General features: G+C 42.2%; 1 protein-coding gene across 1 annotated transcript in view; it reads right to left on the minus strand.

The window, feature by feature from the left end:
- ADGRB2 (adhesion G protein-coupled receptor B2) overlaps nucleotides 1-17,255 on the minus strand; it is a 251,233-nt gene that overhangs the window by 49,837 nt on the left and 184,141 nt on the right. Inside the window, exons 17-19 of the mRNA XM_070764684.1 lie at nucleotides 15,109-15,235; nucleotides 11,548-11,651; nucleotides 6,185-6,287 (exon numbers count right to left, since the gene is read on the minus strand). Coding sequence (XP_070620785.1) covers nucleotides 6,185-6,287; nucleotides 11,548-11,651; nucleotides 15,109-15,235 — 334 coding nt within the window. The remainder of the gene's footprint in view (nucleotides 1-6,184; nucleotides 6,288-11,547; nucleotides 11,652-15,108; nucleotides 15,236-17,255) is intronic.

Genomic DNA, 17,255 nt, shown 5'->3' on the forward strand with positions numbered 1-17,255 from the left:
TGCTGCGAAATGAAACGTCTCCTACGTCTTGCTTTTGGGGGATGCCTTATATTAGGCAATTCTACAAAACCTTACTTTTGGGGGTGGCTTATTTTCGGGGAAACAGGGCATGCACAAGAACTCTAGGCATTGTAGAAATGGTTTCTTGCACCATGAATATATAAAACTCCCGAAGCATGATGCAAAGCTCTAGTTGTTGTTTGTTTGCAGTTGACATTTATTGAATTTAAGAGCAGGCCCTCGAGACATCATCGAGCTGAATTTCAAACCCCAGAAACAATCCACCCTGTTTTTCCTTGCAGGTTGCAAAGCAGCTGTTTTCCCAACTCCTCCCTCCTGAATCGCCTCTGGCTTTAATCGATCAATGCTTTGATTAGATTTATGGATAGATGGACAAGGTGGCAAATGGACACATTGGGCTCCAGTCCATGCTCTGGAAAAAGAGCTGAGCTCTCCCTTATTATTATTATTTTATTATTATTTATTAGATTTGTATGCCTCCCCTCTCCGCAGACTCGGGGCGGCTCACAACAATAGCAAAACAGTGTACAATGAACAAATCTAATATTTTAAAAATATCTAAAGACCCATTATTTTAAAACATACAACACAAGCATATTATTATTGCATAGAAACCTAGAAGATTGAAAAAGATCTCATGGTCCATCCAGTCTGCCCTTATACTATTTCCTGTATTTTATCATAGGATGGATAGATGTTTATCCCAGGCATTTTATTTTATTTTATTTATTTAGTCCAAGACACAATGAGGGTTTTAGTGGGTATATATCTATATACACATAGTAAAATACATGATGATGGTTATAGAGGAGATACTCATAGTAAAATATATCTAAGAAATAATAGAAAAGAAGGTATAGTAATAGAACATATAAATCAAAGAATAGAAGAAGAGACATAGGAATAGAAGAAAGGTATAGGAGATATAGGAGAGCAATAGGACAGGGGACGGAAGGCACTCTAGTGCACTTGCACTCGCATGTTTAATTTCAGTTACTGTGGATTTACCAACCACGCCTGCTGGAAGTTTGTTCCAAGCATCTACTATCAGAATGTAGATGTATGCTGTATTGCAGGCCACTGAAGCTGACTGTAGATCTGTAGGTCAGCGGTTCAGATCTCACCACCGGCTCAAGGTTGACTCAGCCTTCCATCCTTCCGAGGTGGGTCAAATGAGGACCCGGATTGTGGGGGCCATAGGCTGGCTGTGTTAAAAAGTGCTATTGCTGACATGTTGTAAGCCGCCCTGAGTCTAAGGAGAAGGGCGGGATAAAAATTGAATGAATGAATGAATGAGTGAGTGAGTGAGTGAGTGAGTGAGTGAATGAGTGAGTGAATAAATACATGTGCACACCTGTCCCAAATGTCTCACTGAATCAGCAAAGAGAATCAAGTTCTCATAAATGCCTGTGGCATTATTTTTCCTCTCCTTCTCTCCTCTCTTGCCTGTCTTCCCTTTCTCTCTCTTTCCTCTTTCTTCTCTCCTTCCCTCCCTGGCACAAACACAATCATCATTATCACTGTTTGGAAACATCAAAGCAGCTTCCCACAGGATGGGCCAGGCACACCTTGTTTCAAAAACACACCAGCTGCTGGGTGTAAATTACTTTCCATTCTCCCACCATTTATTTACCCACTTCATCAGCTATAAATGGACTTCCGTAATACATCAATACATCTCTCATCCCCAAAACACTTGTTTTGTTTTGTTTTATTTTATTTTTTATGGCATTTTTTTCTCTTTTCAAACCGATTCTGCAGAAATCTCAGAAGAAAGGAATGATTCATACAAATCTAATAAATCTTAAATCTTCTGGAGGCGGTCTACTTCGATGGGCCAAACTGGTAAAGTCTTTAAATGCAGCTCTATAAAAATTGTCATTCCACTACAGTCCTCTTTGACACCAGCAAAACTCTCACTTTCACTCAAGAGTAACAACCCAAAATAACCAACCCCTTTGTCTGTTTCCAGCCCTTGTTTCCAGCAAATGTGGCGATGCTTTCAATTTGAGAAGGAATTCCCGTAGCAAGACAAATTTGACCTATCCAAGGTTATTGCCACTTGCTGTGTGGTACACCCATTGCTTCTTTTGTGGTTACAATGGGCTTTCTCTGCTTCAAGAAAAAAAATGGGTCAAGACTATCTGAGGAACCATCTCACCCCAATGGGATTGATCTGCCCCACCATGCTGGCAGGAAGGGGGTGCTGTGGAACCTGTGCATCCAGGAATTCAGGCTGGTGAAATCCTGTCCTTTGGAACATGATGCTCCTTGAGGTACACACCCATCCTTTTGGCCTTACAAAAAGGCCAGAAGACCTGGTTCTATCAATTGCTTTCTCTTCCCTGTGTGCATCCTTCTCCTTTCCTTCCAATCTTGTTAATTTTAAACCAATTTTAGTCTTTCTTTCTTTCTTTCTTTCTTTCTTTCTTTCTTTCTCTCTCTCTCTCTCTCCCTCCCTCCTTTCTTTCTTTCTAATTAGATTTCTATGCCGCTCTTCTCGAGGCAACGCAGGGCGGTGTACAACATTGAATACAACATTATGTAAGAAATCTAAATAACTATAAAAGATTATGAAAATTTACTAAAAAAAATAATTTAAAAGATCCCATGTACAATCACACACATCCAATCCAATCATATCTAGTATCGGCCGGAGATATCACTCACGTCCCCCATGTCCGTCAGCAGAGGTAGGTTTTCAAAGCTTTATGAAAGACCAGGAAGGAGGGGGCGGTACCTATCTCTGGATGGAGTTTGTTCCAGAGGGCTGGGGCCGCCACAGAGAAGGCTCTTCCCCTAGGCCCCGCCAGTCGACATTGTCTGGCCGACGGGACCTGGACAAGGCCAACTCTGTTGGGATACATGATGCAGAAGAAGGTCCCAAAGATAATATGGTCCTAAGCCTTGTAGGGCTTTGTAGGTCATAACCTTACTTATTTTTTTAAGGATTTAGCCTCTCGGTGAGTGGGGTAGCAATGCATATAATTTTACTTACTAATTAAGCTGCTGTTGGAAAAGATTCTTGACAGTCCCTTGGACTGCAAGTCAATCCTAAAGGAAGTCAACCTTGATTGTTCTTTAGAAGGACAGATACTGAAGATGAAACTCAAATGAGAACAGAGGACTTCTTGGAAAACCCCCTGATGTTGGGACAGATGGAAGGCAAAAGGAGAAGAAGGCAGAAGATGAGATGGTTAGATAGTGTCGTTAATGCAATGAACGTGAATTTGGGCAGATTCCAGAGACAGTGGAGAATGGGGGCCAGGTGTGCTATGGTCCATGGGATTGTGAAGAATTGGACATGGCTTCGTAACTGAACAACTACAATTAACTCACTAGCTAGCTACAGGGCAGTGATGTATTATGCACCAGTCCATTTGCTAATGAGTCACAGAATGATGGTATGTCGAAAGAGCTGCTTCAACAGTCTTTGGTCTCCCTGTGTCAGATTAAGCTGACAGAGTTTTGAAGAAGAGTTGGTAGTTATGATGCGCACAGGACAAAAATTATCACAACAAATGGGAGGAAGGTTTTAGTGTGAAACTTAGCAAAGTAGGGCTATTTATTGCATTGGGTGAACACCTAACATTTCCCCAGCTCCTTAGCCACGGAGTTGTTGCAGATTTCCAAATCTTTGTAAACAAATAGAACAGAAATAAAAGCTGCAGAAAAGTGGTGCACAAGTTATTGCTGGTCCTAAAAGACTGGATTTGATGGCACTAAAGAAGTTGGGATGGAAATGTTGAAAGAAGGAAAACAAGAAGTCAACGACTATTTCAGCTTCAACCGCAACAACACAAGAGCACGCAACAGGTTCAAACTTAATATCAACCGCTCCAAACTTGACTGTAAAAAATATGACTTTAGCCATGGAGTTGTTGAAGCGTGGAACTCATTACCAGACTCCGTGGTGTCAACCCCCAACATTTTCCCCTTAGACTATCTACGATTGACCTCTCCAGATTCCTTAGAGGTCAGTAAGGGGCGAGCATAAGTGCGCTAGTGTGCCTTCCGTCCAATTGTCCAATTGTCTCTCCTATATTTTATATATCTTTTCTCCCATTCATATATCCTTTCCTCTATTCCACATTAACATATTCTATTCTCATATCTCTTCTTCTATCCCTTCCCTGATGTTTACTACTACATGTTTTTATTCTCTTTAACTTTCAATTTGCATTGGACAAAATAAATAAATAAAATAAATAAAAATAAAAGAAATAAAAGAAATAAGATAAAGGGGTAACTTTGATTCACAGAAAGGGGGATCGACCTATTTAGCACAGTTTTTTAAAAAGTTTGCATATATTATGGCATTTTAGATTTGTGGGTTTCTTTCAAAAGGGTTTTGGAACACATAGGCCCACTAGTACCCACTAGCAGCTCTTTTTTCTTCTTTTTGAATTTTACTCTACAAAAATATCCCTTCCAACATCTCCAGTAGAGAAAAAAAAAAAGATCGCACAGCATAAAAGAATATCTAGATGTATTTTATAATGATTAAAATGAACGAAACATGAAAAAAACCACACAAGAAAAGCAAAATAGCACAGAAAAGATCTATATAGGTACTAAAACAGAAAGTTAATTAAAGCCTTAAGCTTATCAAACAATCTAGGCCACATCAACATATTTTTTTAATTTTATTTTTAACACAGAGAACTTTTAAAAACAGGTTAGTGAATCCATGCTCTGGATCCGTTAAACAACCTTTAAACTGTTTATAATATAACAAATCCAGTTCAAAACAATCTTCCCTATTTAAGTATTCTTTGAGCAGTTCAATAACAACAAAACTGTATTTTCTGAGGAATTAATTTCATTTTTAAAAAATTGTAGGAAGCCTGTTTTAAATTTGTTAATACCTGGACCTATTGATACTCCAAAATGCTGCATTCCAATTCTTCATTCTGTAGTTTAGATCAAAAGCAACGCTAACATGCATATTAATATTTATATATAGCAGGTGTGTGTGTGTTTGTATAAATAATTGCTTGATAGAAAGAAGGATGGAGAGCATAATTCTATGTCATTTTCCTTTCATTATTTTTTTCTATTATTTTATTTATTTATTATTTTTTTATTTTATTTATTGGATTTGTATGCCGCCCCTCTCCGTAGACTCGGGGCGGCTAACAGCAATGATAAAAAACAGCATGTGACAATCCAATAATAAAACAACTAAAAACCCTTATTATAAAACCAAACATACACACAAACATACCATACATAACTTGTAATGGCCTAGGGGGAAGGAATATCTCAACTCCCCCATGCCTGGTGGTATAAATGAGTCTTGAGTAGTTTACGAAAGACAGGGAGGGTGGGGGCAATTCTAATCTCTGGGGGGAGTTGGTTCCAGAGGGCCGGGGTCGCCACAGAGAAGGCTCTTCCCCTGGGTCCCGCCAAACGACATTGTTTGGTCGACGGGACCCGGAGAAGGCCAACTCTGTGGGACCTTATCGGTCGCTGGGATTCGTGTGGTAGCAGGCGGTTCTGGAGGTAATCTGGTCCAATGCCATGTAGGGCTTTAAAGGTCATGACCAACACTTTGAATTGTGACCGGAAACTGATCGGCAGCCAATGCAAGCCATGGAGTATTGAGGAAACGTGGGCGAATCTTATTACTTTACTTTTTAATTTCTTAGAAACCTTAATTATTATTTTCTATTCAAGGAGTTTTATAAAGCAGCACTATCATTTCTTTGATTGCCCAACACCTTTGGGTCTGAAGCACTGCGCAATAAGACATTTACTCTAGGTTTGAAACAACACAATTCAATGTGCACTTTGTGAATGCCTTATAGTCCACAATAACACACAAGGCTTCAGGAAAACAAAAATCTGCCTTCCTCGATGCCCTGCCAAATCCTTGATTGACAAGAAAACAGCCAGGAAAGTAAACTGATAACTGGGGAAATGCTTTTATTTTTAATTAAGCGCCATCATTGCCTAAATTAGAAGGCAAAATCTAGCACAGTTTGATAGCTAATTCATTCTAGATTCCAATTTGGTCTATTATTTCCTGGCTTTCCACCAAAAATAAATGTGCCCAGTAACAGAAATCTGTAAGAAACAGAAGCAGCATACAATTAAAGTCAAGAGTTTGATGGAAGCCAATCACCTGTTCTCTTTTTCGAAAGGAAATGGTTTTTCTCACCTTACTGAGCATCTGCGATTGTCCCACCAAGATCAGCACATTGGAGGCCAAAATAGAGAGGCAAAAATTCAGAAGAATGATGGAGCGTTCAGATTTGATAAACCTAGAAAAGAAAAGAGCAGGTGAGGGAGCCTTTCGGACATAGTTGGACCTTGGAGGTTCACTTCCTTCTATCCAGGACCTGGTATTATGTAAGGGCTGCTAAAGCAAGATCCATAGTATTGTCCGGGATGCTATACAGTGATCCCTCGAGTATCGCGAGGGTTACGTTCCAAGACCCCTCGCGATAATCGATTTTTCGCGATATAGTGGTGCGGAAGTAAAAACACCATCTGCGCATGCGCGCCCTTTTCCCATGGCCGCGCATGCGCAGATGGTGGAGTTTGCGTGGGCGGCGGGGAAGACCCAGGGAAGGTTTCTTCGGCCGCCCAGCAGCTGATCTGCTCGGCAGCGCGGCAGCAGCGAGGAGCCGAAGATCGGGGTTTCCCCGCCGCCCACGCAAAGGGGAAACCCCGATCTTCGGCTCCTCGCTGCTGCCGCGCTGCCGAGCAGATCAGCTGCTGGGCGGCCGAAGAAACCTTCCCTGGGTCTTCCCCACCGCCCACGCAAAGCGGAAACCCCGATCTTCGGCTCCTCGCTGCTGCCCGCCCACCGCTCGCCCGCCCGCCGCTCGAGAGCAAGAGGGGGAGAGATAGAGAAAGAGAGAGAAGGAAAGAAAGAGATGAGAGAGGGAGGAAGAGAGTGTGAGAGAGGAAGAAGCAAGATAGAGAAAGAGAGAGAGAAAGAAAGATGAGAAAGGAAGAGAGTGACGTCATCGGGTGGGAAAAACCGCGGTATAGCAAAAAAACCGTGGAGTATTTTTTAATTAATATTTTTTGAAAAATTGCGATATAGCGTTTCGCGAAGATCGAGATCGCGAAAATCGAGGGATCACTGTACAGTGGTAGAAACATAGAAACATAGAAGACTGACGGCAGAAAAAGACCTCATGGTCCATCTAGTCTTCCCTTATACTATTTCCTGTATTTTATCTTAGGATGGATCTATGTTTATCCCAGGCATGTTTAAATTCAGTGACTGTGGATTTATCTACCACGTCTGCTGGAAGTTTGTTCCAAGGATCTACTACTCTTTCAGTAAAATAATATTTTCTCATGTTGCTTTTGATCTTTCCCCCAACTAACTTCAGATTGTGCCCCCTTGTTCTTGGGTTCACTTTCCTATTAAAAACACTTCCCTCCTGGACCTTATTTAACCCTTTAACATATTTAAACGTTTCGATCATGTCCCCCCTTTCCCTTCCGTCCTCCAGACTACACAGATTGAGTCCATGAAGTCTTTCCTGATACGTTTTATGCTGAAGACCTTCCACCATTGTTGTAGCCCATCGTTGGACCCGTTCAATTTTGTCAATATCTTTTTGTAGGTGAGGTCTCCAGACCTCTACTTAAGAACTTTTCTAGATAAGAACCGGGTGTTCTAGATTTTTTTTGCCTCTTCTTAAGAATCATTTTCTACTTAAGAACCTGAGCCCGGAAAAATTTCCCAGGAAATTTGAGAGTGGCATGAAGGCCCAGCCAGTTTCCTGCCATTCCCCCTTTAATCCCGGCCATCTCGGGCTTTTCTGGGCTGCCAGAGGAGCCTTTCGGTGGCGCTTAAGGAAGCTTTGGCAGTCCAGAGTGAACAAAGCATTTTCCTTTCTCTGGGCGCTTGGAGAGGGAATAAACCTCTGCCAGTGCGCAGAGAAAAAAATGCTCCTTTCACTCTGGAAAGCAACTGTCCTCCTCCTCTTCTTCCTCATCCTCCTCCCACCCAAATTCCGAGCTTTTATTTCTTTCCTAATGGGTTTGCACGCCTTATTTGCTTTTACATTGATTCCAGTGGGAAAAATTGCTTCTGCTTACAACTCTTCTACTTACAAACTTAAGGACCTGGTCATGGAAAGAATTAAGTTTGTAAGTAGAGGTACCACTATACATCCTTTTCATGACCAGCTTTCTTGGTTACCTTCTTGGAGGAGGCTTTGTGCTATCCAAGCAGAAGAATGAGATTCTGTAATAGCTTTATACCATATAGCATTGATGGCGAACCTATTTTGGTTCACGTGCCCAAAACATAAGAACATAAGAAGAGCCCTGCTGAATTGGGCCAAAGCCCATCGAGTCCAGCATTCTGTGTCCCACAGTGGCCCCCCAATTGCCCGTGGGGATCTTGAGCAGAAAGAGAAGGCAAGACCCTCCCTTTCCCTCGACCCCCAACAAATGGTACTCAAGGGAACCCTGCCTGCCTCAACCAACATAGAGACAGTACTTGGACATCCGTTTCAATAACCACCTATGATACACTTGGCATCCATGAATCTGTCTAATCATGCCTTGAAGCTATCAAAGCTGACAGCTGTCACGACCTCTTCTGGAAGGGAATTCCATAAACCAACGACCCTCTCGGTGAAGAAATAAAGGGGGGGGGTCACAGAGGGTGTCATGTGTGTGTGTTCCCATACCGATAATTCCCTGCAGATCCCACTGTTCTCGACATGCGATGGCACACCCATTTTTCGCCCTTCCCAAACTCCTAGAAAGGCTCTGAAACCTGGGAGATCAAAAATACTGGAACTTCCAGTTCAACCAGAAGTTGGCAAACGGAACATTTTCAGCCTCCAAAGGCCCTCTGGGAGTGGGGGGCATTTTCACCATCCCTAGATGCTGTGGTGCCATAATTACAAGCCACCAACTACCTATATCACAATCTTATGACTCTGGCGATGATGTGACAGCCACAATTATAAAGACCAGTCATAAGCACTACAGTAATGCAATTATTTTTTTAAAAGTAATTTATTGAACAGATTTGCACAAACACTTAAAATTCTTCAAAGTACTGTCCTTGGGCCTCTACATATTTTTTCCAGCGACTCTGCCATGACCGGTACATGCCCTGGAAGGCGTCTTTGGGGACCTCTCGCAAGGTCTACGTCATGGCTGATTGGATCTCTTCTATGAATGAAAAACGGGTTCCTTTCAGGGCTGGGAACAAAAAGAAGTCTGCTGGGAAGACGTGAGGACTATAGGGGGGTGGGGCAGCATTGGCACCTGGTGTTTGGCCAGGAACTCATGGACTCGTAGCATGTTGTGGCAAGATGTGTTTTTCGTCCAAAGAAGAGATCCAATCAGCCGTGATGAAGACTTGCGAGAGGTTGCTGAAGACACCTTCCAGGGCACGTACCAGTCACGGCAGAGTCACTGGAAGAAAATGTGTAGAGGCCCAAGGACAGTACTTTGAAGAATTTTAAGTGTTTGTGCAAATCTGTTCAATAAATTACTTTAAAACAAAATAATTGCATTACTTTTGGAACACACCCTGTACTTATTTTGTGCTGTCATAGGCTTAAATGATATCAGAATAAGTAGCTACCAAGACAGTACCCTCTCTATGGGTTTCATAAGGTTAAAATTGCAGGAGGGGGGGAATTATTTCATGTGTTCATTGCCTGGTGTTCCTGGAGGATTTAATGCCACCCAACAATTGTAGAGTTCTTTTTTTAGAATTAGCAACACTCCTCCCACACCACAATCATCTATGGTGTTAATTCCATGGGTGGGTGGGTGCTGGATCTGCAGCTGTTTTGTTTGAGAGGGTGGAAAGCTTTCACCAGCTTTGGTGGAATTGAGGGACAAATCCAGAGGAGAACAACCCCCACAATGCTCAGATAATGCTTTAAGAGGGCCTCTGTTGGGAGTTCCCAAACTCTTCTTTAATCTTCAGTAATTGTTACATCTGCCTGAACCTCCTTGATCCCAATTGTGGAACAGATTCACACTTTCAAAAGTAGGAGTCAAGAACAAAAATACCATCCTTTGTGGACGAAATTAAAATTGAATTTTAATTAAACCCTTCACTCAAATTGCTGCAAACAGTTTATGCCCGTTACAGACCACTTTGTTTTATTTACTATATTCAACTCATGCTGTTAAATATAGAGGTCTTGAAAAAGCAGAGGATAAAATGATAAGTCGGAGAGCTGTCTTCAGGTTTGGCACCTTAAAGCCCGAGCAGACTCTCAACATCAAATGTGAAAATTAAAAGAGTATCAAAGGGGCTGTTTGATAGTCAGATTGTTCAGTGTACTATAGAGTATTTATTTTGGCTTCGACAAAATAATCTTCTCCATCTCTTAAATGCAATTCTCCCTGTGATATCTGCCTTCACTGTTGATTAACCATGGTTGGCTTTTTGGCAAACCTACATCTTGGGTGAGATCATCCAAAGGCATGGGGTGAGGTATCATCAGTATGCAGATGATACCCAGCTTTACATCTCCACCCCTTGTCCAGTCAGTGAAGCAATGGAAGTGATGTGCCGGTGTCTGGAGGCTATTGGGGTAGGGATGGGTGTCAACAGACTCAAACTCAACCCTGATAAGACGGACTGGCTGTGGGTTTTGCCTCCCAAGGACAATCCCATCTGTCTGTCCATTACCCTGGGGGGGAATCATTGACCCCCTCGGAGAGGGTCCGCAACTTGGGCATCCTCCTCGATCCACAGCTCACATTAGAGAAACATCTTTCAGCTGTGGCGAGGGGGGCATTTGCCCAGGTTCGCCTGGTGCACCAGTTGCGGCCCTATGTGGACTGGGAGTCACTATTCACAGTCACTCATGCCCTCATCACCTCGAGGCTCGACTACTTTAACACTCTCTACATGGGGCTACCTTTGAAAAGTGTTCAGAAACTTCAGATCGTGCAGAATGCAGCTGCGAGAGCTATCATGGGCTTCCCTAAATATGCCCATGTCACACCAACACTCCGCAGTCTGCATTGGTTGCCGATCGGTTTCCGGTCACAATTCAAAGTGTTGGTTATGACCTATAAAGTCCTTCATGGCACCGGACCACAATACTTCTGGGACCGCCTTCTGCCACATGAATCCCAGCGACCAGTTAGGTCCCACAGAGTTGGCCTTCTCCGGGTCCCGTCGACTAAACAATGCCGTTTGGCGGGACCCAGGGGAAGAGCCTTCTCTGTGGTGGCCCCGGCCCTCTGGAACCAACTCCCCCCTGATATCAGAGTTGCCCCAACCCTCCTTGCCTTTCGTAAGCTCCTTAAAACCCACCTCTGTCGTCAGGCATGGGGGGATTGAGATATTCCCTTCCCCCTAGGCTTATAAAATATTTATGCATGGTATGTCTGTATGTATGATTGGTTTCTCAAATTTGGGTTTCTTTTAAAATTAACTTAAATATTAGATTTGTTTTTATTGTTTTATTACTGTTGTTAGCCGCCTCGAGTCTGTGGAGAGGGGCGGCATACAAATTGGATTAATAAATAAATAAATAAATAAATCTTCCTCTTAGGCCAACGTACCTCCAAAATGCAGCATAGATGGCCAGCAAGGTCAGCAAAGCCATACAGGAAACCGCACAGCCAATCATGAGAGGGACGGATGGGGAACCACCAGAATCCATAGCCTGTAAGAAGAGAAGAAAAGATGGCTCTATCGCAAAGGAGACATATGATGTTGGGGGAACTCCACAGTACGAGGCTGCACCAATGTACTGACCAAAAACAAACCAAGATCTGCTCTTTTGCTAGAAGAACTAGCGAAACTAGAAAGACCTGGCTGCAAACCTTCTACCTCTGTATGAAACTATAACTACAGAGTGCAATTTGATCTGTAGTATTAATTATAAAATAATTATATGATACCTATAATTATAATTATATAATTATTGTATTGTATAGGGAGAGGAGAGCAATGAACATAAGAACATAAGAACCTAAGAAGAGCCATTCTGAATCAGGCCAAAGCCCATCGAGTCCAGCATTCTGTGTCACACAGTGGCCCACCAACTGTCCTTGGGGATCTTGAGCAGAAAGAGAAGGCAAGACCCTCCCTTTCCCTTGACCCCCAACAAATGGGACCCAAGGGAATCCTGCCTGCCTCAACCAACATAGAGGCGGCACATGGACATCCGTTTCAATAACTTTACTAAAAAGTAAAGGTCCCAAAACTGAACCTTAGGGCACACCACTTCTCACTTCTTCCCATCTAGAGAATTGTCCATTTATTGCCACCCTTTGCTTCCTACAATTTAGCCAGTTTCCAATCCAGGGCAAGCCCTGTCCTCTAATTCCGTGGCTGAAGAGCTTTTTATAGAAGCCTTTGTTGAGAGACTTTGCCAAAAGCCTTTTGAAAGTCAAGATATACAATATCAACTGGGTCCCCTTTATCTATGTGTTTATTTACGCCCTCAAAGAATTCTAACAAGTTAGTAAGACCCGATTTGCCTTTGCAGAAACCATGTTGATTTTCTTTCAGCAATGCCTGTTTGGAATGAGAAGGCTCAGCTAAGGCAATCTAACTCTGAGCTGGTGTGTAGCATATGTGTGAATACGTCCCTGTGCAGAAGGAAGCCACCAGAGAAATGGCTTGGAATCTGATACTTAAGAATTCAAAACCATCTGACCCATTTAGTTTGTAGGCTCAAAGCACAAAGCTCAAAACTAAGTCTTGGCTACAAGAAAAACGTAGCGAAACAGCGCCTGCTTTGGATAATATCTTTAAAATGTTGTTTATGAGCATTAAATATGTATTAAAATATCTATTTAATAGCAGTTATGGTACAGGTTTTTAAAACTGCAGATTAATATGGAAATGCGGTAGAATCCATTTATAAGCAAACCAAGAGAGGGTCACAAATTGGATGCAGAAGATTTATCTATCCTTAGTAGAAACTACAGTAATTATTGCATGCCACATACTACTAATAAATATCTAATATTTATATTAGTGCTTTAGAATGTGTAACCACTCTGCATAATATTATCATAGCATGATTGTAGCAGCAAACATTGCCACAAAATGATGAGGGTGATCACAATTCATGGCATCGGACCAGAATATCTCCAAGACCGCCTTCTGCTGCACGAATCCCAGCGACCGATTAGGTCCCACAGAGTTGGCCTTCTCTGGGTCCCGTCAACTAAACAATGTCGGTTGGCGGGCCCCAGGGGAAGAGCCTTCTCTGTGGCGGCCCCGACTCTCTGGAACCAGCTCCCCCCAGAGATTGGAACTGCCCCTACCCTCCTTGCCTTTCATAAACTCCTCAAAACCCACCTTTGTCATCAGGCATGGGGGGATTGGGATATCTCCCCCGGGCCTATATCATTTATATATGGTATGTTTGTAGGTATGTCGGTTTTCTTAACTATTTTAAATTTTAAATTTTAAATTATTAGATTTGTCATGAATTGTTTTATTGTGTTGTGAGCCGCTCCGAGTCTACGGAGAGGAGCAGCATACAAATCTAATAAGTAAGTAAGTAAGTAAGTAAGTAAGTAAGTAAGTAAGTAAGTAAGTAAGTAAGTAAGTAAGTAAACAAACAAACAAACAAACAAACAAATTAATTAATAATTAATTCTGTCCAAATCACAGAAAGGAAACAGCCCAAAGCCTAGCTAGATAATTCCCAGGGAAATGAGATTTGAATTAACAGATCGCCCACATTTAGATAATACTCTTGATTGCCAAGACTCTACAACCATATTACTTTAATTGTTTCTCTATTTCTCTTAACCCAGTTTGCAAAGATAAGAAAAAAGGATGCATATAAAACAGCAGTGTGCATTCCTATTTATGAGGAATGGATTAATCCCAATGAAATTCAATGTCCTTGCAATTTCACAGTGGACATAAATTAACCATAGCTTCTTCCGATCGTCTATGATATGCCCAGAATTGAATGCGGAGAAGAGACCCCAAAAGTCATTTTCAAACACCATCTGCACAGCTTGTTCCCCATCAAAGAAAATTCAACAACCATCTCTAAGCTGGATTTTCTGAGCTATTCCCATCCTATGTTGTATGGTTTTAATAATGGGTTTTTAGATGTCTTTTCATTATTGGGTTTGTTTATATTGCTGTAATTGTTGTGAGCCGCTCCGAGTCTCCGGAGAGGGGTGGCATACAAATCTAATAAATTATTATTAAATTATAGAAACATAGAAGACTGACGGCAGAAAAAGACCTCATGGTCCATCTAGTCTGCCCTTATACTATTTCCTGTATTTTATCTTAGGATGGATATATGTTTATCCCAGGCATGTTTAAATTCAGTTACTGTGTATTTACCAACCACGTCTGCTGGAAGTTTGTTCCAAGGATCTACTACTCTTTCAGTGAAATAATATTTTCTCATGTTGCTTTTGATCTTTCCCCCAACTAACTTCAGATTGTGTCCCCTTGTTCTTGTGTTCACTTTCCTATTAAAAACACTTCCCTCCTGAACCTTATTTAACCCTTTAACATATTTAAATGTTTCTATCATGTCCCCCCTTTTCCTTCTGTCTTCCAGACTATACAGATTGAGTTCATGAAGTCTTTCCTGATACGTTTTATGCTTAAGACCTTCCACCATTCTTGTAGCCCGTCTTTGGACCCGTTCAATTTTGTCAATCTCTTTTTGTAGGTGAGGTCTCCAGAACTGAACACAGTATTCCAAATGTGGTCTCACCAGCGCTCTATATAAGGGGATCACAATCTCCCTCTTCCTGCTTGTTATACCTCTAGCTATGCAGCCAAGCATCCTACTTGCTTTTCCTACTGCCCGACCACACTGCTCACCCATTTTGAGACTGTCAGAAACCACAACCCCTAAATCCTTCTCTTCTGAAGTTTTTGCTAACACAGAACTGCCAATACAATACTCAGATTGAGGATTCCTTTTTAATTATTATTATTATTCAGTTTCCAGAATTTCCTCTTAGTCTGCTGAGGGTCAGGATCTGGATTTTTCTCATCTCCCAGCTCTTCTTCTTTAGTAGAACCTCAAATCTGAACTCCTTTTTTTTTCCTTCCTGGGCAACAGGACCCAGCCTGCTTCCTTAGCCCCACCGGAGCCCCTTAGCCCCCTCCGCCCCACTTACCAGGTCTTTGGGGAGCTGAGCAATCACGGCAAAAGTCGAGAGCTGTCTGCATTGACACTTGGTGTGAGCAGGAAGGATTTCCACCGTCTGGCAGCTTTCGGTGTCCCAGTTCCCAGAGCCGGACTCTCTGATTGACAGGCCCGGGGGTAAAGGAAAAAAAGGGGGAGAGAAAGCGAGAATCTGAGCAATCAATCACAGGGCTCACCATCCACATCTCTCCTGCTTGGGGCCTGTTTTCCACCCTTTGCAAGCGCCCTCCTAAAAATTGTGTGCCAACTCTGGCTGGCGGGTAGCAGAAAGGGTGGCAGACCCTGGAGTCTACATGGAGGCTGCCTCTTTAATCTCCTGACCTAGAGGTGGGGATGAGCAGTCTCCCCTGTCCCTTCCTCGCCCCCAGGCAGGGAGAGCAGCCAGCCTGTCCCTCCTTCCTACTTCTGCCAGTGCTGCAGAACATTTATTTATTTATTTATTTTATTTTATTTATTCATTTGTCCAATACACAAATACATAGGAATAAAAATAGATATGTAGTAATATATATATCAGGGTAAAAGTGAACTTAGAGGAGAGGATATATGAAAGGAAGAGAATATATATGATAAGTGAGAGAAAGGAAAGACAATTGGACAGGGGACGAAAGGCACACCAGTGCACTTATGTAAGCCCCTTACTGGCCTCTTAGGAACCTGGAGAGGTCAATCATGGAGAGTCTAAGGGAGAAATGTTGGGGGTTAAGGGTTGACACAATTGAGTCAGGTAATGAGTTCCACGCTTCGACAACTCGATTGTTGAAATCATATTTTTTACAGTCAGGTTTAGAGCGGTTCGTATTAAGTTTGAATCTGTTGCGTGCTCTTGTGTTGTTGCGGTTGAAGCTGAAGTAGTCATTGACCGGTAGGACGTTGCAGCATATGATCTTGTGGGCAATACTCAAATCGTGTTTTAGGCGCCGTAGTTCTAGGCTTTCTAGGCCCAGGATTGTTAGTCTATTTTCGTAGGATATTCTGTTTCGAGTGGAGGAGTGAAGGGCTCTTCTGGTGAAATATCTTTGGACGTTTTCAAGGGTTTTGATGTCCGAGATGTGGTATGGGTTCCAGACAGATGAGCTGTATTCAAGGATGGGTCTGGCAAAAGTTTTGTAGGCTCTTGTGAGTAGTGTGAGGTTGCCTGAGCAGAAGCTGCGTATATTCATAGGAGGTTAAACATACCATGGACAATTACAATGGAAACATCTCCTTGAGGGAGGAAGATTGGAAGGGGAGGAAAAGTTGTGTTGCTTTGCGGTCCGAGATTGACCTCGCGTGAAGGGGGATAAAGAGTCTGGATTGAAAGAACCGTTGGTTGCTGTGTGCTTATAACTTTGCAGGATATTTTAATTTTTGGACTCTGAAGCTGAATAGGGTTCGGTTTCAGTAGGTTTAGATCTAGGGTTCGGTTCCTCCTGGTTCGGATCAGATTGCATGAACTGTTAGCGGCCCACTGGTGATGTAATTTTGACATCATAGGTCCAGTTCTGTCTGTGCTGGGCTATGCTCAATGCCATCTTTTTCTCCCTGAAATTTTAGCCAGTTTCCCTGTGTTTTGATGGCTTCTCCTCATTCTGTGCTTTGTAAAAAAAGGATTCAACCCAGGGCTTCCTTTCTTCCCCTTAACCTATAGTTTTTACTATAATCTCTTTGATGTAACAATTATGAAAACCATATTTTCCAATGTCAATATGCATTCTTTTGAACGGCAGATGACACCAACCTATCAGTTTTATTCCTTCTCCATTTATTTTAACCCAACTTTTCTCCAAATACACACATAGAATAGAATAGAATAGAATTTTATTGGCCAAGTGTGATTGGACACACAAGGAATTTGTCTTGGTGCAGATGCTCTCAGTGTACATAAAATAAAATATACATTTGTCAAGAATCATGTGGTACGACACTTAATGATTGCCATAGGGGTCAAATAAGCAATGAAGAAGCAATATTAATAAAAATCTTAGGATATAAGCAACAAGTTACAGTCATACAGTCAACATGGGAGGAAATGGGTGATAGGAATGATGAAAAAAACTAGTAGAATAGAAGTGCAGATTTAGTAGAAAGTCTGACAGTGTTGAGGGAATTATTTGTTTAGTAGAGTGATGGCGTTTG

This window comes from Erythrolamprus reginae, chromosome 11 (assembly GCF_031021105.1).
Source record: "Erythrolamprus reginae isolate rEryReg1 chromosome 11, rEryReg1.hap1, whole genome shotgun sequence".
NCBI classification, from domain to species: Eukaryota; Metazoa; Chordata; class Lepidosauria; order Squamata; family Dipsadidae; genus Erythrolamprus; species Erythrolamprus reginae.